The sequence below is a fragment of the Apodemus sylvaticus genome, chromosome 2 (assembly GCF_947179515.1).
Source record: "Apodemus sylvaticus chromosome 2, mApoSyl1.1, whole genome shotgun sequence".
Taxonomy (NCBI): Eukaryota; Metazoa; Chordata; class Mammalia; order Rodentia; family Muridae; genus Apodemus; species Apodemus sylvaticus.
The window spans coordinates 94848207-94871217 of NC_067473.1; the positions used below are offsets into that span (position 1 = coordinate 94848207).

At 38.7% G+C, this 23011-nt stretch overlaps 1 gene segment (V, D, J or C); it reads left to right on the plus strand.

The window, feature by feature from the left end:
- LOC127677961 (immunoglobulin kappa variable 2-30-like) overlaps window positions 1–22127 on the plus strand; it is a 47226-nt gene extending 25099 nt beyond the window's left edge. The window contains 1 exon segment of the V gene segment in view: window positions 21978–22127. Within this exon segment, the coding sequence occupies window positions 21978–22127 (150 nt within the window).
- Window positions 22128–23011: the final 884 nt, after the last annotated feature.

The following is a 23011-nucleotide window of genomic DNA, read 5'->3' on the forward strand; positions in this document are numbered from 1 at the left end:
TCTTTTCCCAATTTGTTGGTTGCCGATTTGTCCTCTTGATGGTGTCCTTTGCCTTACAGAAACTCTGTAACCTTATGAGGTCCCATTTGTCAATTCTTGCTCTTAGAGCATACGCTATTGGTGTTCTGTTCAGAAACTTTCTCCCTGTACCGATGTCCTCAAGGGTCTTCCCCAGTTTCTTTTCTATTAGCTTCAGAGTGTCTGGCTTTATGTGGAGGTCCTTGATCCATTTGGATTTGAGCTTAGTACAAGGAGACAAGGATGGATCAATTCGCATTCTTCTGCATGCTGACCTCCAGTTGAACCAGCACCATTTGTTGAAAAGGCTATCTTTTTTCCATTGGATGTTTTCAGCCTCTTTGTCGAGGATCAAGTGGCCATAGGTGTGTGGGTTCATTTCTGGATCTTCAATCCTGTTCCATTGATCCTCCTGTCTGTCACTGTACCAATACCATGCAGTTTTTAACACTATTGCTCTGTAGTATTGCTTGAGGTCAGGGATACTGATTCCCCCAGATTTTCTTTTGTTGCTGAGAATAGTTTTAGCTATCCTGGGTTTTTTGTTGTTCCAGATGAATTTGATAATTGCTCTTTCTAACTCTGTGAAGAATTTAGTTGGGATTTTGATGGGTATTACATTGAATCTGTATAGTGCTTTAGGCAAAATGGCCATTTTAACTATATTGATTCTACCGATCCATGAGCATGGGAGGTTTTCCCATTTTTTGAGGTCTTCTTCCATTTCCTTCTTCAGAGTCTTGAAGTTCTTGTCATACAGATCTTTCACATGTTTGGTAAGAGTCACCCCAAGATACTTTATACAGTTTGTGGCTATTGTGAAGGGGGTCATTTCCCTAATTTCTTTCTCAGCCTGCTTATCCTTTGAGTATAGGAAGGCCACTGATTTGCTTGAGTTGATTTTATAACCTGCCACTTTGGTGAAGTTGTTTATCAGCTGTAGGAGCTCTCTAGCCACACAAAGATCCATCAAAGAAAGAGAACTTCAGACCAATTTCCCTTATGAACATCGATGCAAAAATACTCAATAAAATTCTTGCCAACCGAATCCAAGAACACATCAAAACGATCATCCACCATGATCAAGTAGGCTTTATCCTGGGAATGCAGGGTTGGTTCAATATACGGAAATCCATCAATTCAATCCACTACATAAACAAACTCAAAGAACAAAACCACATGGTCATTTCATTGGATGCTGAAAAAGCATTAGACAAAATTCAGCATCCCTTCATGCTTAAAGTCTTGGAGAGAACAGGAATTCAAGGCCCATACCTAAACATAGTAAAAGCAATATACAGCAAACCGGTAGCCAGCATCAAACTAAATGGAGAGAAACTTGAAGCAATCCCACTGAAATCAGGGACCACCAGACAAGGCTGCCCCCTTTCTCCTTATCTTTTCAATATTGTACTTGAGGTACTAGCTCGGGCAATTCGACAACATAAGGAGGTCAAAGGGATACAAATTGGAAAGGAAGAAGTCAAACTATCATTATTTGCAGACGACATGATCGTCTACCTAAGTGACGGAAATGGACAATTTCTTAGAAAGCGACCACATACCAAAATTAAATAAAGATCAAATAGATCATCTAAACAGACCCATAACCCTAAAAGAAATAGAAGGGGTCATAGAAAGCCTTCCAAACAAAACAAAACAAAACAAAACAAACAAAAAAGAAGCAAAGGTCCAGATGGTTTTAGTGCAGAATTCTATCAGACCTTCAAAGAAGACCTAACACCAATACTCTTCAAACTATTCCACCAAATAGAAACAGAAAGAATACTACCCAACTCATTCTACGAAGCCACAATTGCTCTGATATCAAAACCACACAAAGATCCAACAAAGAAAGAGAATTTCAGGTCAATAAACCCTTATGAATATCTGTGCAGAAATACTCAATAAAATTTTTACCAACCGAATCCAAGAACACATCAAAATGATCATCCACCATGATTAAGTAGGCTTCATCCCAGGGATGCAGGGATGGTTCAATACATCTATGTTATCCACTACATAAACAAACTCAAAGAAAAAAGCCACATGATCATTTCATTAGATGCTGAAAAAGCATTTGACAAAATTCAGCATCCTTTCATGCTAAAAGTCTTGGAAAGAACAGGAATTCAAGGCCCATATCTAAACATATTAAAAGCCGTATACAGAAAACCGGTAGCCGACATCAAACTAAATGGACAGAAACTTGAAGCAATCCCACTAAAGTCAGGGACTAGATAAGGCTTCTGCCTCTCTCCACATCTTTTTAATGGAGTTTTTGAAATGCTAGCTAGAGCAATTAGACAACATAAGGAGGTCAAAGGGATACAAATTGGAATGGAAGAAGTCAAACTATCACTCTTTGTAGATGACATGATAGTATACTTAAGTGGCCCAAAAAACTCTACCAGAGAACTCCTACAGGTGATAACTTCAGCAATGTGGTTGGTTACAAAATCAATTCAAGCAAATCAGTAGCTTTTCTATACTCAAAGGATAAGCAGACTGAGAAATAAATTAGGGAAATGACACACTTCATAATAGCCACAAACAGCATAAAGTATCTTGGGTTGACTCTAACCAAACAAGTGAAAGACCTATATGACAAGAACTTCAGGCCTCTGAAGAAGGAAATCGAAGAAGACCTCAGAAAATGGAAAAATATTCCATGCTCGTGGATTGGCAGGATTAATATAGTTAAAATGGCCATCTTACCAAAAGCAATCTAGAAATTGAAGGCAATCCTCATCAAAATACCAACTCAGTTCTTCATAGAGTCAGAAAGAGCAATTCTCAGATTCATCTGGAATAACAAAAACCCAAGATAGGTAAAACTATTCTCAACAGCAAAAGAAATTCTGGGGGAATCAGTATCAGGATAAGCAGGCTGAGAAAGAAATTAGGGTTTTTTGTTGTTCCAGATGAATTTGATAATTGCTCTTTCTAACTCTGTGAAGAATTGAGTTGGGATTTTGATGGGTATTGCATTGAATCTGTAGACTACTTTTGGCAAAATGGCCATTTTAACTATATTGATTCTACCGATCCATGAGCATGGGAGGTTTTCCCATTTTTTGAGGTCTTCTTCCATTTCCTTCTTCAGAGTCTTGAAGTTCTTGTCATACAGATCTTTCACATGTTTGATAAGAGTCACCCCAAGATACTTTATACTATTTGTGGCTATTGTGAAGGGGGTCATTTCCCTAATTTCTTTCTCAGCCTGCTTATCCTTTGAGTATAGGAAGGCCACTGATTTGCTTGAGTTGATTTTATAACCTGCCACTTTGCTGAAGTTGTTTATCAGCTGTAGGAGTTCTCTAGTGGAGTTTTTTGTGTCACTTAGGTAGACTATCATGTCATCTGCAAATAATGATAGTTTGACTTCTTCCTTTCCAATTTGTATTCCTTTGACCTCCTTATGTTGTTGAATTGCCTGAGCTAGTACCTCAAGTACAATATTGAAAAGATAAGGAGAAAGGGGGCAGCCCTGTCTAGTCCCTGATTTTAGTGGGATTGCTTCAAGATTCTCTCCATTTAGTTTGATGCTGGCTACTGGTTTGCTGTATATTGCTTTTACTATGTTTAGGTATGGGCCTTGAATTCCTGTTCTTTCCAAGACTTTAAGCATGAAAGGATGCTGAATTTTGTCAAATGCTTTTTCAGCATCCAATGAAATGACCATGTGTTTTTTTTTTCTTTGAGTTTGTTTATGTAGTGGATTGCATTGATGGATTTCCATATATTGAACCAACCCAGCATTCCCGGGATAAAGCCTACTTGATCATGGTGGATGATCGTTTTGATGTGTTCTTGGATGCGGTTGGCAAGAATTTTATTGAGTATTTTTGCATCGATGTTCATAAGGGAAATTGGTCTGAAGTTCTCTTTCTTTGTTGGATCTTTGTGTGGTTTTGGTATCAGCGTAATTGTGGCTTCATAGAAGGAATTGGGTAGTGTTCCTTCTGTTTCTATTTTGTGGAATAATTTGAAGAGAATTGGTGTTAACTCTTCTTTGAAGGTCTGAGAGAATTCTGCACTGAAACCATCTGGTCCTGTGCTTTTTCTGGTTGGAAGACTTTCTATGAATCCTTCTATTTCTTTAGGCATTATGGGACTGTTTAGATGATCTATTTGGTCCTGATTTAATTTTGGTATTTGATATCTATCAAGGAAATTGTCCATTTCCTCCAGGTTCTCCAGTTGTTTTGAGTACAGGCTCTTGTAGTAGGATCTGATGATTTTTTGGATTTTCTCAGTTTCTGTTGTTTTATCTCCCTTTTCATTTCTAAGTTTGTTAATTTGGATACTTTCTCTGTGCCCTTTGGTCAGTCTGGCTAAGGGTTTATCTATCTTGTTGATTTTCTCGAAGAACCAGATCCTGGTTTTGTTGATTCTTTGTATGGTTCTCTTTGTTTCCAATTTATTGATTTCAGCCCTGAGTTTGATGATTTCCTGCCTTCTAATCCTCCTGGGTGAAATAGCTTCTTTTTGTTCCAGGGCTTTCAGGTGTGTCATTAAGCTGGTAATGTATGCTCTCTCCATTTTCTTTTTGGAGGCACTCAGGGCTATGAGTTTTCCTCTTAGCATTGCTTTCATTGTGTCCCATAGATTTGGGTATGTTGTGTATTCATTTTCATTGTGTTCTAAAAAGTCTTTAATTTCTTTCTTTATTTCTTCCTTGACCAAGGTATCGTTGAGTAGAATATTGTTCAATTTCCACGTGTATGTGGGTTTTCTGTTGTTTTTGTTGCTATTGAAGACCACTTTTACTCCATAGTGATCTGATAGGAGGCATGGGATTAGTTTGATCTTCTTATATTTGTTGAGGTCTGTCTTGTGACCAATTATATGGTCGATTTTGGAGAAGTTACCATGAGGTGCTGAGAAAAAGGTATATTCTTTTGCTTTAGGATAGAATGTTCTATATATATCTGTTAAATCTAATTGGTCCAAAGCTTCAATTAATTTCATTATGTCCCTGTTTAGTTTCTGTTTTCCTGATTGGTCCATTGAGGAAAGTGCAGTGTTGAAGTCACCCACAATTATTGTGTTAGGTGCAATGTGTGCTTTGAGCTTTAATAAAGTTTCTTTTACGAATGAGGCTGCCCTGGCATTTGGAGCATAGATGTTCAGAATTGAGAGTTCTTCTTGTTGTATTTTTCCTTTGACCAGCAAGAAGTGTCCCTCAGGGTCTCTTTTGATGACTTTGGGTTGAAAGTCAATTTTATCTGATATTAAAATGGCTACTCCAGCTTGTTTCCTGAGACCGTTTGCTTGTAAAATTGTCTTCCATCCTTTTACTCTAAGGTAGTGTTTGTCTTTGACCCTTAGGTGTGTTTCCTGTAAGCAGCAAAATGTAGGGTCCTGTTTACGTATCCAGTCAGTTAGTCTGTGTCTTTTTATTGGGGCATTGAGTCCATTGATGTTAAGAGATATTAAGGAATAGTGATTGTTACTTCCTGTCATTTTTGACGTTATTTTTTTAAATTTGATTGCTTAACTTCTTTTGGGTTTGATGAAAGGTTACTATCTTGCTTTTTCCAGGGTGAAGTTTCCCTCCCTGTATTGGTGTTTTCCTCCTATTATCCTTTGTAGGGCTGGGTTTGTGGATAGATATTGGGTAAACTTGGTTTTGTCATGGAATATCTTAGTTTCTCCATCTACGGTGATTGAGAGTTTTGCTGGATATAGTAGTTTAGGCTGGCATTTATGTTCTCTTAGAGTCTGCATGAGATCAGCCCAGGATCTTCTAGCCTTCATAGTCTCAGGTGAAAAGTCTGCTGTGATTCTGATAGGTCTTCCTTTATATGTTACTTGGCCTTTTTCTCTTACTGCCTTTAATATTCTTTCTTTGTTTAGTACATTTGGTGTTTTGATTCTTATGTGACGGGAAGTATTTCTGTTCTGGTCCAGTCTGTTTGGAGTTCTGTAGGCTTCTTGTATATTCATGGGCATCTCTCTCTTTAGGTTAGGGAAGTTTTCTTCCATAATTTTATTGAAGATATTTGCTGGCCCTTTAAGCTGTAAATCTTCACTCTCATCTATGCCTATAATCCTTAGGTTTGGTCTTCTCATTGTGTCCTGGATTTCCTGGATATTTTGGGTTACAAGCTTTTTGCTTTTTGCATTTTCTTTAACTGTTGAGTCCATGGTTTCTATGGTATCTTCAGCTTCTGAGATTCTTTCTTCTATCTCTTGTATTCTGTTGTTGATATTTGCATCTATGTCCACTGATTTCTTCTCAAGGCTTTCTATCTCCAAAGTTGTCTCCCTTCGAGTTTTCTTAGTTGTTTCTACTTCTGATTTTAGATCCTGGATTGTTTTGCTTAGCTCCTTCACTTGCTTGTTTGTGCTTTCCTGTAAATCTTTAAGAGATTTTTGTGTTTCCTCTTTCATGACCTCAGCCTGTTGACCAAAGTTCTCCTGTATTTCTTTAAGTGTTTTTTGTGTTTCCTCGTTATTGGCTTTTGTATTCTCCTGGATTTCTTTCAATGATTTTTGTGTTTCCCTTGCAAGGGCTTGCAATGGACTTTTGATCCATTTTCTCCTGAATTTCTTTATGTATGTCCTTCATGTGTTCCTGTACCAGCATCATGACCAGTGATTTTAAATCCAAATCTTGTTTTACTGGTGTGATGGGGTATCCAGGACATGGTGGTAAAGGAGAATTGGGTACAGATGTTGCCATATTGCCTTGATTTCTGTTAGTGACGTTCCTGCGTCTGCCTTTTGCCATCTAGTTCTCACTCGTGTTAGTTGGTGTTGTCAATGCTGGACCTACCAGTGCAAGCTGCCCCTTCCCAGGTGGCCTCTGGTGCACAGCTTACCTCCTGCACTGCCTGGAGACAGGGTGTTGTTGTCCAGGCTGTTCAGACCCTGAAGCAGGCACCTGAAGGCTCCCGCTGGGGCCCGCTGGATTCACTGGAGCACACCAACTTCTCCACGCCTGCCGCCTGGAAGCCCCACTTGCCTCTTTCAGGACTTGGAGATGTGGTGTTGCTGCTCAGGCTGATCTGGATGCGGAAGTGTAGAGGTCTGAGGGCTACCGCCAGAGGCCTCAGGACTGAAGCCTAAGCTCTGTGCCACAGGGAATGAGCTGTGCTGTGAGCTCCCAGACTGCCTCTGGGTGCACACCAGGTCCCCCGCACTTCCTGGAGACCGAGTGCTGTGGCCCAGGCTGTTCAGATCCCAAAGCAGGCACCTGAAGGCTCCTGCTGGGGCCCGCTGGATTCACTGGAGCACACCGACCTCTCCCGCTGGCTGCTCGGAAGTCCCACCTGCCTCTTTCAGGACCTGGAGATGTGGCGCTGCTGCTCAGGCCGATCTGGATCTGGAAGAGGAGAGGTCTGAGGGCTACCGCCAGAGGCCTCAGGACTGAAGCCTAAGCTGGAATGAGCTGTGCTGTGAGCTCCCAGACTGCCTCTGGGTGCCGAATTGATCCATTCTTATTTCCTTGTACTAAGCTCAACTCCAAGTGGATCAAGGGCCTCCACATAAAATCTGACACACTGAAACTAATAGAAAAGAAACTGGGGAAGACCCTCGAGGACATGGGTAAAGGGGAAAAGTTCCTGAACAGAATACCAATAGCATAAGCTCTAAGATCAAGAATTGACAAATGGGACCTCATAAAATTACAAAGTTTTCTAAGGCAAAGGACACTGTCAAAAGGAATAAATGTCAACCACGAGATTGGGAAAGGCTCTTCACCAACCCTAAATCCGACAGAGGGCTAATATCTAACATATACAAAGAACTCAAGAGGGAAGACCCGAGAGAACCAAATAACTCTATTAAAAAGTGGGGTACGGAGCTAAACAAAGAATTTTCACATGAAGAACTTCAGATGGATGAGATGCACCTTAAGAAATGTTCAACATCATTAATATTAGGGAAATGCAAATCAAAAACAACCCTGAGATTTCACCTCACACCAGTCAGAATGGCTAAGGTTAAAAACTCAGGAGACAGCAGGTGTTGGCGATGATGTGGAGAAAGAGGAACACTCCTCCACTGCTGATGAGATTGCAAGATGGTACAACCACTTTGGAAATCAGTCTGGTGGTTCCTCAGAAATCTGGGCATGACACTTCCAGAGGACACTGCTCTACCACTTCTGGGCATATACCCAGAGGAATCCCCAGCATGCAATAAGGATACTTGCTCCACTATGTTCATAGAAGCCCTGTTTAATAGCCAGAAGCTGGAAAGAACCCAGCTTGTCTCAACAGAGGAATGGATCCAAAAAAATGTGGTATATTTCCACAATGGAGTACTATTCAACCATCAGAAACCATGAGTTCATGAAATTCTTTGACAAATGGATCTAGTTAGAGAACATTATACTAAGTGAGGCAACCCAGTCTCAAAAGATCAATCATGGTATGCACTCACTGATAAGTGGATATTAGCCTAGAAAAGGGGAATATCCAAGACATAATCCACATATTAAATAATGTCCAAGGGGAACAGAGGAGTGGCCCCTGGTTCTGTAAAACTCATTGCAGCAGTATAGGGGAATACCAGAACAGGGAAGTGGGAAGGGGTGGATGGGGAAATAGGGGGAGGGAAGAGGGCTTATGGAACTTTTGGGGAGTGGGGACCCAGAAAAGGGGAAATCATTTGAAATGTAAATAGAAAATATATCGAATAAATAACAAAAAATTTACAGAGTTGAAACATAAAAACAACAACAACAACAACAACAACAACAACAAACCCAGCCTGGTGAATGTGTCACTCTCACTAGTCATTGCAATAACTCTCTCTCAGCTTCAGTGGTTTCATTCTATCCTGATTCATTCTGCTGCAGTGTCTACATGCAGTTTGCCTAGACAGACAGTTTTTATTTAGAAATAACATGCATTTTAAGACTGTGAAAATGCACTGTATATTATTGTACTCTGGAACATTTTAGTGTTAGACACGTTGGGTGAATCAATTCTATACAACAAAGATTATACAATGTAGAAAGATTTTTCCAAAATGGGACAGGGACTATAGATGTTGCTCACCAGTTCAGACCATTTGTTCTTGTCAGGGAACCTAGATTAGGATCTCAAAAACCCCATGGCAACACAGCAGTGTGTGAGTCCTCTTCCATGAGATTGACTACTCTATTATGATCTTAAGTGACACCATGGGGCACATATATGTATGCAGATAAAACATAAATATAAATACATTTTTAAGTGTATTTTTTCTCATATATTACAACCCAATCACAGTTTTCCCTACCTCCAATGCTCCCATTCCCTTCACTCTCCCATACTGACTTCTCCCTCTAATCCACTCTTCAGTTTTCCTTCAAAAAAATAGAAGGCCTTTCAGAGATGTCAACAGAACAGTTGTTATAAGACAAGCCATATATCCTCATTTAAAAGTGCACAAGACAATGCAGTAGGAGTAAAATGGTTACAAGGGCATACAAACAAGTCTGAGGCAAACATCACACACATTGTTAGGAGTCTCAGAGGAGCACCAAGCTCACAACCCTAACATGTATGCAGAGAACCTAGTTCAGACCCTGTAATTTCTGTTTTTGTTAATTTGGATATTGTCTCTCTGCCTTTTCGTTGGTTTGGTTAAGGTTTTGGCTATCTTTCTGATTTTTCTCAAAGAACTACATCTTTATTTCATTGATTCTTTGTAATTTACACTTTGATTCTAATTGACTTTTCAACCCTGTGTTTGATTTTTTTTTTTCTTGTCTATTGTCCTAGTTAGGGTTTCCTTTATTGTGAAGAGATAGCTGGTTCATGGCAGCGCTCATAAAGAGAAATATTTAACTGGGGACAGTATCAGAAGTTTAGCCAGTCACCATCACAGTGGTAAGCATGGCATGGGTCAGGCAAATGTGGTTATGGGGAAATAGATGAGAGGTCTCCCTCTTGATATGAAGGAATCAGAAGAAGCCTATGCCTGGGGATAGTTTGAACACATGTACAACTTGAAAGCCCACCTCCACAGTGACACACATCTCCCAACAATGCCACACCAACTTCAACATGGCTACAATTCTAACGGTGCCACTCTATATGGGTCAAGCTTTCACATACATGAGTCTCTCTGGGCTATACCTATTCAAACTAGCACATCATAATAATGTGGTTCCTTGAGAAATTTCATGGTATGTCCCATTATCACTCTAGACAGGATATATATTTGTTATCTCACCAATTGCTTTACTTCTTATTATCTTACCAATAGTCTTGAGCACATTGGCACAATTAATAAATGGGACCTCATGAAACTGAAAATATTCTGAAAGTCAAAGGCACTATTGTCAGGACAAAATAGCAGCCTACAGACTGGGAAAATGTTTTCACCAATTTCACATCTGATAGAGGGTTAATATCCAAAATATTTAAAGAACTCAAGAAACCAAACATAACAAACCAAACAATCCAATTAAAAACTGTAGTGCTGGTAGGATAACAGTTGAGGAGGATACAACATCTGTCCTACCAGGAGTAACTGGGACCAACAGGATCTAGGGATTCAGGAACCCCACCTAACTAGTGACCCGAATTCCTTCCTATCGGTTTCAGAGCCCTGAAAAGACCTTGGGCATGAACTCTGCAGCCAGTCCCACAACACCCAGATGAAGCTCCACTCACAGGTGCTCTAACATGCCCAGGACCACAGGATCACGGAATTTCAGAATTCCAGGAGCTTGGTCACACCAGCGTCTCAGCGTTCCAGAGGTAGCTTTACTCTCAGGAGCTCAGACATACCAAGGATCTCAGGAATGCAGGATCCCAACATCACAGGATCACAGAGACAGCTTGACTCAAGATTTCTGACACAACAAGATCACAGCAAGGACAGGCTCCAATCATATATAGTGAGGGCAGTTACCATAACCAGATGGTGGGAGGGAAGGTAAGAACATAAGCAATGGAAACTAAGGTTACTTGGCATCATCAGAACCCAATTCTCCATGCATAACAAGTCCTGCATATACCATCACACCAGAAAAGCAAGATTCAGATCTAAAATCATTTCTCTTGATGATGATAGAGGACTTTAAGAAGCACACAAATAACTGCCTTAAAGCAACACAGGACAAGCCCTTAAAGAGGAAACACAAAAATCTCTTAAAGAATTATAAAAACACAAGCAGGAGAAGGAAACGAACAAAACAATTCCATATCTAAAAGTGGAAATAGAAACAATAAAGAAATCACAAAGGGAGACAACGCTTGAGTTAGAAAACCTAGGAAAGAGATCAGGAGTCATAGTTGCAAGCATCACCAACAGAATAAAAGAGATAGAAGAGAGATTCTCAGGTGCAGAAGATACCATAAGAAACATTGACACAACAGTCAAAGAAAATGCAAAATGCTCCTAAACCAAAACATACAAGAAATCCACAACACAATGAGAAGTTCAAACCTAAGGATATTGATATAGAAGAGAGTGAGATTCCCAACTTAAAGGCCCAGAAAATATCTTCATTAAAAATTTAGAAGAACACTTCCCTAACCTAAAGAAAGAGATGCCCACAAACATAAAAAGCCCATAGAACCCCAAACTGACAGGACCAGAACAGAAATTTTTCCTGTTACATAATAATGAAAACACCAAATGCACCAAACAAAGAAAAAATATTAAAAGAAGTAAGGGAAAAATGTCAAGTAACATATAAAGGCAGAACTATCAGAGTTACACCAGACTTCTCAACAGAGACTATGAAAGTTAAAAGATCCTGGGAAGATCTCATACAGACCCTAAGAGAACAAAGGTGCCAGCCCAGGCTTCTATACCCAGCAAAACTCTCTATTACCATAAATGGAGAAAACAAGATATTCCATGACAAAATCAAAATTATATAATATCTTTCCATAAACCCGGCCCTACAGATGATAAAAATGGAAAACACCAAAATAAGGAGGAAAACTACACCCTAGAAAAAGCAAGAAAGTAATCGTTTAACAAACCCACACAAACAAAATTCCAATTCTAACAACAAAATAACAGGAAGTAATAGTCACTTTTCCTTAACATCAATGGACTCAACTCCCCAATAAAAGGACCTTGACTAACAGACTGTATACATAAACAGGACCCAATGTTTTGCTGCATACAGGAAACACACCTTAGTGACAAAGGCAGACACTACCTCAGAGTAAAAGATTGGAAAACAGTTTTCCAAGCAAATGGTCCCAAGAAACAAGCTGAAGTAGCAAATTCTAATATCAAATAAAATCAACTTTCAATTAAAATAATACACACCACTATGATTTCCATGGGAAGTAACTTTGATTTTGCAAGAGATGCCCGGATATAACAAATAAATTTGTTTAAGAAGAAGTCAAGAAGGATGCGATCCACATGAACACAGTACCAGTAACATAAGCAACCTAAAGAAATGAAAATAGAACCAAATAATCTAGATAATTGACCTCAATATGTCAAATGACCCCTCAACAAAATGGTGTTCAAGTGGAAAAGATATGATATGAGTCTCCATTTAGGCACAGTGTCACGTCCAACTTCGCCGGCAAGGAAAGACGCAACACCGGGGAGTTTCTTCCTTCTAACAGTTTATTTCGGGAACCTTGAACAAAGCTTATTTTCTTCCTTTGGTGGCCCGAGCCCTCTCCCTGCCTGACCTTATATTGCCTATTCAGCCCAGTCTGCCATAGGCGAACTAAGTGAATTCTTCATTAGCATGTAAGTGTGATAATGAATACAGCACACTGCGCATGTACTAAAGTAATTTATCACCAGAGAGCTGCATCCAGCCAGCGCCATCTTGTAATGGAGATGAACAAAAGGTGGCTTACTACAGCACAGCAGATTGTAGTCAAAACATTCCAGGTCTCAAGTAATTTTTGAACCCTGAGTATACATTGTCCTCCAAGTCCTTTGCAGCCCTAGAATGGAATGAGGACGGCCTGCAAGTTACCCATGCTTCCCAAACCATTTTGGAATATTTATGGCATCTACCCTGGAATTGACTGAAATAAACACATTGGAGTTTCTTTGTCAGATCCTGAACATCTAAAGAAGAAAACCAAATAGCAACGTCATATAACAATTTATAGTTATCAAATTATACCAGATTTTCAAAGTACTCTTATAAAGATTCTATTTGTTCCTTCTCTAACTCCTTCACTCTGTCTAAGATAATTATATACAACCAGTACTCATTCTATGGTTGAATAAGACTCAAACAATTTAAGAGTGAGTTCTGAGAATCCTAACTATGGAAGAAGAGGACAAATGGGTACCTTTGCATTCAGAGAGTGATTATTTTGCACAAATTTTTGAGCATTTCTCGTAATTATGTTTTTCGTATGGAAGGGGAAATTTTATTTCTTGTTAGAATATTGGCTATTTTATGCAATCCAGCCTTCATCGTTAGCTTTTTAAGTAAGAAATTACTTCCATTGCCCTACCAGTCTGACTTACCATCTGCACCTGTAGAAGATAGGTGTGCTAGCTCACCCACTCCATAACCCTGCCAGTCTCTTTGGACAACTGCTCTTACCAGGGACACAGGAGGACAACACTAACAAGTGGTAGCACTGCCCACTTCCCAAGAGGCCTGCTCTAATCCAGGTCAAACACTCTACTTGCATCCAAGGAATCCTGCTCTAATCTGAGATTCCCAGCCAGTTAACACCTCATAAAACCAGATGGAAAAGGCAAGTTGAAGAACACATACAACAAAAGTCAATGTAATTTAGGTACCATCAGAGTCCAGTTCCTCTACCACAGAAAGCCCTAGATACTCTAACACACCAGAAGAGCAAGATTCTGACCTAAAATTCCATCTCTCAAAGATGATATAGGCCTTTAATGAGGACAGATATAACTCCCTTAAAGAAATACAGGAAAAAGCAGGCAATCAGGAGGAAGCCCTTAAGGAAGAAACAAAAAAAGTCCCTTAAAGAAATACTGGAAAATACAATCAAATAGGTGAAGGGATTGAACAAAAATGCCCAAAATCTAAAAATCAAAATAGAGATGCAACTCAGAGACCATATGAAGCTCAAGAATAAGGAAGACCAAAGTGTGGATATTTCAGGCATTCTTTTTTTTTTTTTTAAAAAAATTCAGTATATTCTTTATTTACATTTCAAATGATTTCCCCTTTTCTGGCTCTCCACTCCCTGAAAGTCCCATAAGCTCTCTTCCCTCCCACTGTTCCCCCATCTACTCCTTCCCACTTCCCTGTTCTTGTATTCCCCTATACTGCTGCAATGAGTCTTTCCAGAACCAGGGGCCACTCCTCTGTTCTTCTTGGACATCATTTAATATGTAGATTATGTCTTGGGTATTCAAAGTTTCTAGGCTAATATCCACTTATCAGTGAGTGCATACCATGACTGATCTTTTGAGACTGGATTACCTCACTTAGTATGATATTCTCCAGCTCCATCCATTTGTCTACAAATTTCATGAATTCATTGTTTCTAATGGCTGAATAGTACTCCATTGTGTAAATATACCACATTTTTTGTATCCATTCCTCCATTAAGGATTCTTTCCAGCTTCTGGATACTACAAATCTACATCCTTAATGGAGGAATGGATACAAAAAAGAAACTTCCGGAGTGTTCATAGCTGCTATGAACATAGTGGAGCATGTGTCCTTATTGCATGCTGGGGAATCCTCTGGGTATATGCCCAGGAGTGGTATAGCAGGATCCTCCGGAAGTGTCATGCCCAGATTTCTGAGGAACTGCCAGACTGATTTCCAAAGTGGTTGTACCATCTTGCAATCCCACCAGCAGTGGAGGAGTGTTCCTCTTTCGCCACATCCTCGCCAACATCTGCTGTCTCCTGAGTTTTTTACCTTAGTCATTCTGACTGGTGTGAGGTGAAATCTCAGGGTTGTTTTGATTTGCATTTCCCTAATGATTAATGATGTTGAACGTTTCTTAAGTTGCTTCTCAGTCCTCCAAAGTTATTCATGTGAAATTTTTTTGTTTAGCTCTGTACCCCACTTTTTAATGGGGTTATTTGGTTCTCTCAGTTCTACCTTCTTGAGTTCTTTGTATATATTAGATATTAGCCCTCTGTCAGATTTAGGGTTGATGAAGATGCTTTCCCAATTTGTTGGTTGCAGTTTTGTCCTGTTGACAGTGTCCTTTACCTTACAGAAACTTTGTAGTTTTATGAGGTCCTATTTGTCTATTCTTGATCTTAGAGCATAAGCTATTGGTGTTCTATTCAGGAACTTTTCTCCTGTGCCCATGTCCTCAAGGGTCTTCCCCAATTTCTTTTCTATTAGTTTCAGTGTGTCAGGTTTTATGTGGAGGTCCTTGATCCATTTGGAGTTGAGCTTAGTACAAGGAGTTAAGAATGGATGGATTCTCATTCTTCTGCATGCTGACCTCCAATTATTTCAGGGATTCTTAGAAGGGGAAACAAAAATACTGACAGGAGGTAGAAAGCTGGAGGGAATTGAGAGGAAGAGAAGAAGGGGAGGGGGGAAAGTTAGTGTATGCTCTCTCCATTTTCTTTTTGGAGGCACTCATGGCTATGAGTTTTCCTCTTTTAGTTCAGCTTTCATTATGTTCCATAAATTTTGTTTTGTTATGCCTTCATTTTTATTAACTTCTAAAAAGTCTTTTTTTATTTTCTATAATCTTTGTTTAAATTACAAATGATTTCTACTTTAATGGTTCCCCCCACTGCATAAGTTCTATAAGCCCTCTTCCCTCTGCCCCTTCCCCAATCAACCCCCTCCCACTCCTCTGTCCTGAAAATCCCCTACATTGCTGCATTAAACCTTTTTGAGGACCAGAGCCCTCTCCTTACTTCTTGGGAATCATTTGATATGTTAATTGTGTCTTGACTATTCAGAACCTTTGGGCTAATTAATATCCACTTATCAGTGACTGCATTCCATGTGTATTCTTTTGTGATTGGGTTACCCCACTTAGAATGATATTTTCCAGTTCCAACCATTTGCCTAAAAATTTGTTAGTTGCCCTGTTTTGTCCTTTTGACAGTGTCCTTTGCCTTACAGAAACTTTGTAATTTTATGAAGTCCCTTTTGTCAATTCTTGATCTTAGAGCATAAGCTATTGCTGTTCTATTCAAGAACTTTTCCCCAGTGCCCATGTTTTCAAGGGTCTTCCCCTCTTTCTTTTCTATTAGTTTCAGTGTGTCTGATTTTATGTGGAAGTCCTTGATCCACTTGGAGTTGAGCTTAGTACAAGGAGATAAGAATGGATCAATTTGCATTTTTCTACATGCTGATCGCCAGTTGAACCAGCACCATTTATTTGTTGAAAGACTTTTTTTCCCCACTGGATGGTTTTAGCTCCTTTATCAAAGATGAAGTGACCATAGGTGTGTGGGGTCATTTCTTCAGTTCTATTCCATTGATCTACCTGTCTGTTACTGAACCAATACCAAGCAGTTTTTAACACTACTGCTTGAGGTCCAGGATACTGATTCACCTGGAGGTTCTTTTACTGTTGTGAAAAGTTTTAGCTACCCTGGAGTTTTTGTTACTCCAGATGGATTTGAAAATTGTTCTTTCTAACTCTATGAATAACTGAGTTGGAATTTTGATCAGGATTACACTGAATCTGTATATTGCTTTAGTCAAGATGCCATTTTTACTATATTAATCCTGCCAATCCACAAGCATGGAAGATTTTTCCATCTTCTGAGGTTTTCTTTGATTTCCTTCTTCAGAAACTTGAAGTTCTTGTCATACAGATCTTTTACATGTTTGGTTAAAGTCACACCAAATACTTTATACTGGTTGTGGCTATTGTGAAGGGTGTCATTTCTCTAATTTCTTTCTCATCCTCCTTATCCTTCGAGTAGGAAAAGCGACTGATTTGCTTGAGTTGATTTTATAACCAGCCACTTTTCTGAAGTTGTTTATTAGCTGTAAGAGTTCTCTGGTGGAAATTTTTGGAACACTTAAGTATACTATCATTTCATCTGCAAATACTGATAGTTTGATTTCTTCCTTTCCAATTTGTATCCCTTTGACCTCCTATCTTGTCTAATTGCTCTAGCTAGGACTTCAAGTACAATATTGAAAAGATATGGAAAGAGGGGGCAGCCTTGTCTAGTCCCTGATTTTAGTGGGATTACTTCAAACTTCTCTCCATTTAGTTTGATGTTGGCTTCTGGTTTGATGTATATTGTTTTTATTATGTTTAGGTATGGGCCTTGAACTCCTCTTCTTTCCAAGACTTTTAGCATGAAAGGATGCTGAATTTTGTCAAATCTTTTTCAGCCACTAATGAAATGACCATGTGGTTTTCTTCTTTGAGTTTGTTTATGTAGTGGATTGCATTGATGGATTTCCATTTATTGAACCGTCCCTGCATCCCTGGGATGAAGCCTACTTGATCATGGTGAATGATTGTTTTGATGTAATCTTGGATTCCATTGGTAAGAATTTTATTGAGTATTTTTGCATCGATATTCATTATGGAAATCGGTCTGAAGTTCTCTTTCTTCGTTGGATCATTGTGTGGTTTTGTTATCAGTGTCATTGTGGCTTCATAGAACGAGTTGGGTAGTATTCCTTCTGTTTCTATTTTTTGAATAGTTTCAAGAGTATTAGTGTTAGGTCTTTGAGGGTGTGATAGAATTCTGCACTAAAACCATCTGGTCCCATGCATTTTTTAGTTGGAAGACTTTCAATGAGCATTTGTATTTCTCTAGGGGTTATAGCACTGTTTAAATGATCTATTTGATCCTGATTTAATTTTGGTATTTTGTTTCTGTCTAGGAAATTGTCCATTTCGTACAGATTCTCCAATTGTGTTAAGTATTGTATTTGTAGCAGAATCTGATGATTTTTTTGAATTTCCTCAATTTCTGTTGCTATATTTCCCTTTTTGTTTCTAATTTTCTTAATTTGTATGCTCTCTCTTTGTCCTGTGATTAGTCTGGCTAAGAATTCATCTATCTTGTTGATTTTCTCAAACAACCAACTCCTGGTTTTGTTGATTCTTTGTATGGTTCTCTTTGTTTCTACTTCATGGATTTCAGCCCTGAGTTTCATGATTTCCTGTCTTCTACTCTTCTTTGGTGAATTAGCTTCTTTTTGCTATAAGGCTTTAAGGTATGCCATTAAGCTTCCTGTGTATGCTCTCTCCATTTTCTTTTTAAGAGGCACTCAGGCCTATCAATTTTGTTCTTAGCACTGCTTTCATTGTGTCCCATAAATTTGGGTATGTTCTGCCTTCATTTTCATTAAATTCTAAAAAGTCTTTGATTTATTTTTTTCCTTGACCAAGGTATCACTGAGTTGAGTATTGTACAGCTTCCACATGTATGTGGACTTTCTGTTGTTATTTTGCTATTGAAAACCACTCTTACTACATAGTGATCTGATAGGAGGCATGGGATTAGTTTGATCATATATCTATTGAGGTCTGTCGTGTGACCAATTATATGGTCGATTTTGGAGAACGTACCATGAAGTGCTGAGAAAAAGTTATATTCTTTTGCTTTAGGATGAAATGTTTTATTTATAATGTTTACATATGTATATATATATATATATATATATATATATATATATATATATATATATATTAAATTCAATTGGTCCAATGCTTCAACTAGTTTCACTGTGTCCTTGTTTAGTTTCTGTTTTCCCAATTGGTTCACTGAGGACAGTGGAGTGTTGAAGTCACCCAAAATTATTGTGTTTGATGCAATGTATGCTTTGAGCTTTAGTAATGTTTCTTTTATCAATGCAAGTACGCTTGCATTTGAAACATAGATGTTCAGAATTGAAAGTTCTTCTTGGTGAATTTTTCCTTTGACCTGTAAGAAGTGTACTTCTGTGTCCCTTTTGATCACTTTAGGTTGAAAGACAATTTTATCTGATATTAGAATGGCTACTCCAGCTTGTTTCCTGAGACCATTTGCTTATACAATTGTTTTCCAGCTTTTTACTCTGAGTTAGTGTTTGTCTTTGATACTGAGGTTTGTTTCTTGTATGCAGCAAAATATAGGGTCCTGTTTAAGTATCCAGTCTGTTAGTCTATGTCTTTTTATTGGGGAATTGAGTCCATTGATGTTAAGAGATGTTAAGGAATAGTGATTATTACTTCCTGCTATTTTTTTTATGTTTTTTTAATGTTTGAGTGGTTATCTTCTTTGTGTTTTGATAAAAACAGGTTTCTATCTTGAATTTCCAGGGTGTAGTTTCCCTCCTTGTATTGGTGTTTTCTACCTATTATCCTTTGTAGGGCTGGGTTTGTGGAAAGATATTGTGAAAATTTGGTTTTGTCATGGAATATCTTGGTTTCTCCATCTATGGTAATTGAGAGTTTTGCTGGGTATAATATTCTTGGCTGGCATTTGTATTCTCTTAGAGTCTGCATGAGATCTGCCCAGGATCTTCTAGCTTTCATGGTCTCTGGTGAGAAGTGTGGTATAATTCTGATAGGTCTTCCTTTATATTTTACTTGACCTTTTTCTATTACCACCTTTAATATTCTTTCTTTGCTTAGTAGATTTGGGGTTTTGATTATTATATGACAGGAGATATTTCTGTTATGGTCCTGTCTGTTTGGAGTTCTGCAGGCTTCTTGTTTATTCATGGGCATCTCTCTCTTTAGGTTAGGGAAGTTTTCCTCCATAATTTTGTTGAAAATATTTGCTGGCCCTTTAAGTTGTAAATCTTCACTGTCATCTATGCCTATAAGTCGTAGGTTGGGTCTTTTCATTGTGTCCTAGATTTCCTGGATGTTTTGCATTACAAGCTTTTTTTTCATTTTGCATATTCTTTGACTATTGTTTCAATGCTTTCTATGGTATCTTCGGCATCTAAGATTCTTTTATCTCTTGTATTCTGTTGTTGATATTTGCATCTTTGACCCCTGATTTCTTCCCAAGGTTTTCTATCTCCAAAGTTGTCTCCCTTTGTGATTTCTTAGTTGTTTCTACTTCTGTTTTTAGATTCTGGATCACTTTGCTCAGTTCCTCACTTGTTTGTTTGTGTTTTCCTGTAATTCTTTAAGAGACTTTTGTGTTTCCTCTTTCAAGGCTTCTGCCTGTTGACCCAAGTTCTCCTGTATTTCTTTAAGTGATTTTTGCATTTTTCTTTATTGCTTCTATCTGTTGACCCATATTCTCCTGAATTTCTTTAAATGATTGTTGTGTTTCACTTGTAAGGGCTCCTACCTTTTGATCCCTTTTTCTCCTCTGTTTCTTTAAGAGATTTTTTTTATGTCCTTCTTGTGTTCCTCTAAAAGCATCATGACCAATGATTTTAAATCCAAATCTTTTTTTTCTGGTGTATTGGGGTATCTAGTGTTTGCTGTTTTCAGATAATTGAGATCAGATGCTGCCATATTGCCTTGATTCCTGTTAGTAATGATCCTATGTTTGCTCTTTGCCATCTGGTTATCTGTGGCATTAATTGGTCCTGTTGTCACTGTCTAGTGCTTGAACCTTCTGTAAGCCTGTAAGGCTGTTTCTGCTCCTCTGGATGACTTGGTTTCCCCTGGCACAGATTGCAGATGGGCTGCCTTACACTTGGGTGCCCTTGGAGCCTTGGTGTGCCTTGCCCCAAGCAATGTTATACTCAGGGTTGTTTCTGTGTGTCTACAGCTTCCTATCCTGTCTGTCTTGGAGTGAAGATGGTGGCAGGAAGCCCTTCAATGTGCCGATTACTCTACAGGGCAAATGACCCATGACATGGTGGGACAGGGACAAACTGCAGAGCTGCCCAGGTCTTGGGCGCAGGCAGAAGCCTGGCAGTCTGAGTCCCAAGTGATGTAAAACTTTCCGTGTACCTGGAGCTGCCTGTCCTGCCCATGTGGGAGTGAAGATGGTGGGAAGCCCCTTCTAATCACATTCTTTAAGTGTGCTTCTTTGATTTTAATTAAAACAATATTTTCTAATACAGAATCAGAGTACAGTCAATAAGTTGAAGAGAGAGTTGAATGATTTGCTTCTATCTGGTATTCTTGCAAGGCACTAGAGACTATGAACACAAAGTTCTTTGAGTTCATTTCATCCATGATCATAGCTACCTGTGCGCCTCAATTACATTCCCCACTCCTTCTCTGTGATTTGGTCGTGTGTATTTAGACAAAATTTTAGTAAATTTCAAACTATACAGAAAGACTTATTTGTTCATCCATATTTATAAGTGATTTGAACTGCATTAACAGTCCTTTAACATCTTGCCATTCTCCCTTCAGTAACCACATTTTCTTTTATTTCTTTCACCTTCTGAGTTACTTTTTACATTCAAGAAGCCCACATATCTGTTCCTTCTATGTACACAGTTATATAGACAAAAGTATTTACATATTGCTCCCTAGGAAGGTCCTAGCCCTGCTGTCCTGAGATAAAACCTCAACTGTCTTCAAGCTTTCTCTGATCACTCTCCTAGGTTCATCTTGTCAAAAATGATGAATCCTGCCCAGTTCCCATTTCTGCTTGTGCTCTGGATTCAGGGTAAGGAGAGAGGGAGGGAATATAGGACAATGGCAATGAAGGGTGATCGCTGGGTGCCTATGTTCATTTTAGATGGGGCAGGTCACATTCTGCAGGATGGCTATGTGAGGTTTTGTTAAACCCTAATGAGAAATTCCAGATGGGATAGTAGCTGTATCAAGATCAATAATCTTGCATAGATTGGATGGGGAAGTATAGACTGACATTTCACTTCAAATCACTTATTTTGTGATAAAAACTTTGATATATAATATTTTTAAATCGCAAAAATTGCCAGGATCTTACTTGAGGGGAATAACATAAAAGATTTCACAAAGATTGTTCATGAAGTTTGCATAATACAATATTGTATTACAATTTCAGAAACCAGTGGTGATGTTGTGATGACCCAGACTCCACGGTCTTTGTTGGTTAGCATTGGACAACCAACCTCCATCTCTTGCAAGTCAAGTCAGAGCCTCTTAGATAGCGATGGAAAGACATATTTGAATTGGTTTTTACAGAGGCCGGGCCAGTCTCCAATGCGCCTAATGTATCAGGTATCCAAACTGGACCCTGGGGTCCCTGATAGGTTCAGTGGCAGTGGATCAGAGACAGATTTTACACTTGAAATCAGCAGGATGCAGCCTGAAGATTTGGGGGTGTATTACTGCATGCAAAGTCTTTATGTTCCTCCCACAGTGATATAGACCCTAACAAAAACTTCCTTGCCTAGTGCAGCCCAGCTGGCAAGGTGCTCCAAGCTTTACTGGAGAGGAACAGAATACTTTGTGTGTGTGTGAGAGGGAGGGGATGGGGAACTAGAGTAATTATTTCCCGCTGAGAGCTCTAGCTATACTCATCTGGCTGGATGAGAGGTTTGACTAGATTTCAAGTACCACCAATGTGCAGTCCTCCTTGTAATAGCCATGGTGCTGCCTCTGCAGCAGAATTTCATCTCATTAATCTACCTGTGTTTTGATGAGCTTAACTCATTTACATCAATTCTTTCATTTTCATTTTTGTTGATTTCTTTAAATGAAGTATGTGTGTTTGTTGAATTCACATTTAGATTTAAATGCCTTTATGTTTTCAATATACTATTTTATCTTTCTAAGTCGACTTGGAAGCATTATTTTATATATCTTTTAAAATAAATGTGTAGATTTAATTTTCTAAAGAACATTGTAACCAGAAATTCAGTATATTCATTTAGAAATTTACTTTTACTTCCTTTTCAATGTTTCTTAAGTCTTTATGTTGATCTTGGTGATTTTGGCATAATTGCTGGTAGTTGGCCCCATGAATGGGGGCCAGCGTGGATGTAAGGAATGGGAGAGTGGAGGAATGAATAAGATACCAAGACTGGGATGCTTTGCAACTCTAAAAGACGAATAGTAAGAAAATTTCCTTTTATTGGTACAGATTCAAAAAATCATGGTCTCAAGAAATACAGATCATATCATTTTGCCCTTGGCATACTTTCATAGCATACGACTTTCATAGTATGCCCAGGGTTGCAGGTTATACATGAAAAAATTTATTGTCATCAACTCCATATCCTTATTATTAAAATTCTACAATTCATTTTATC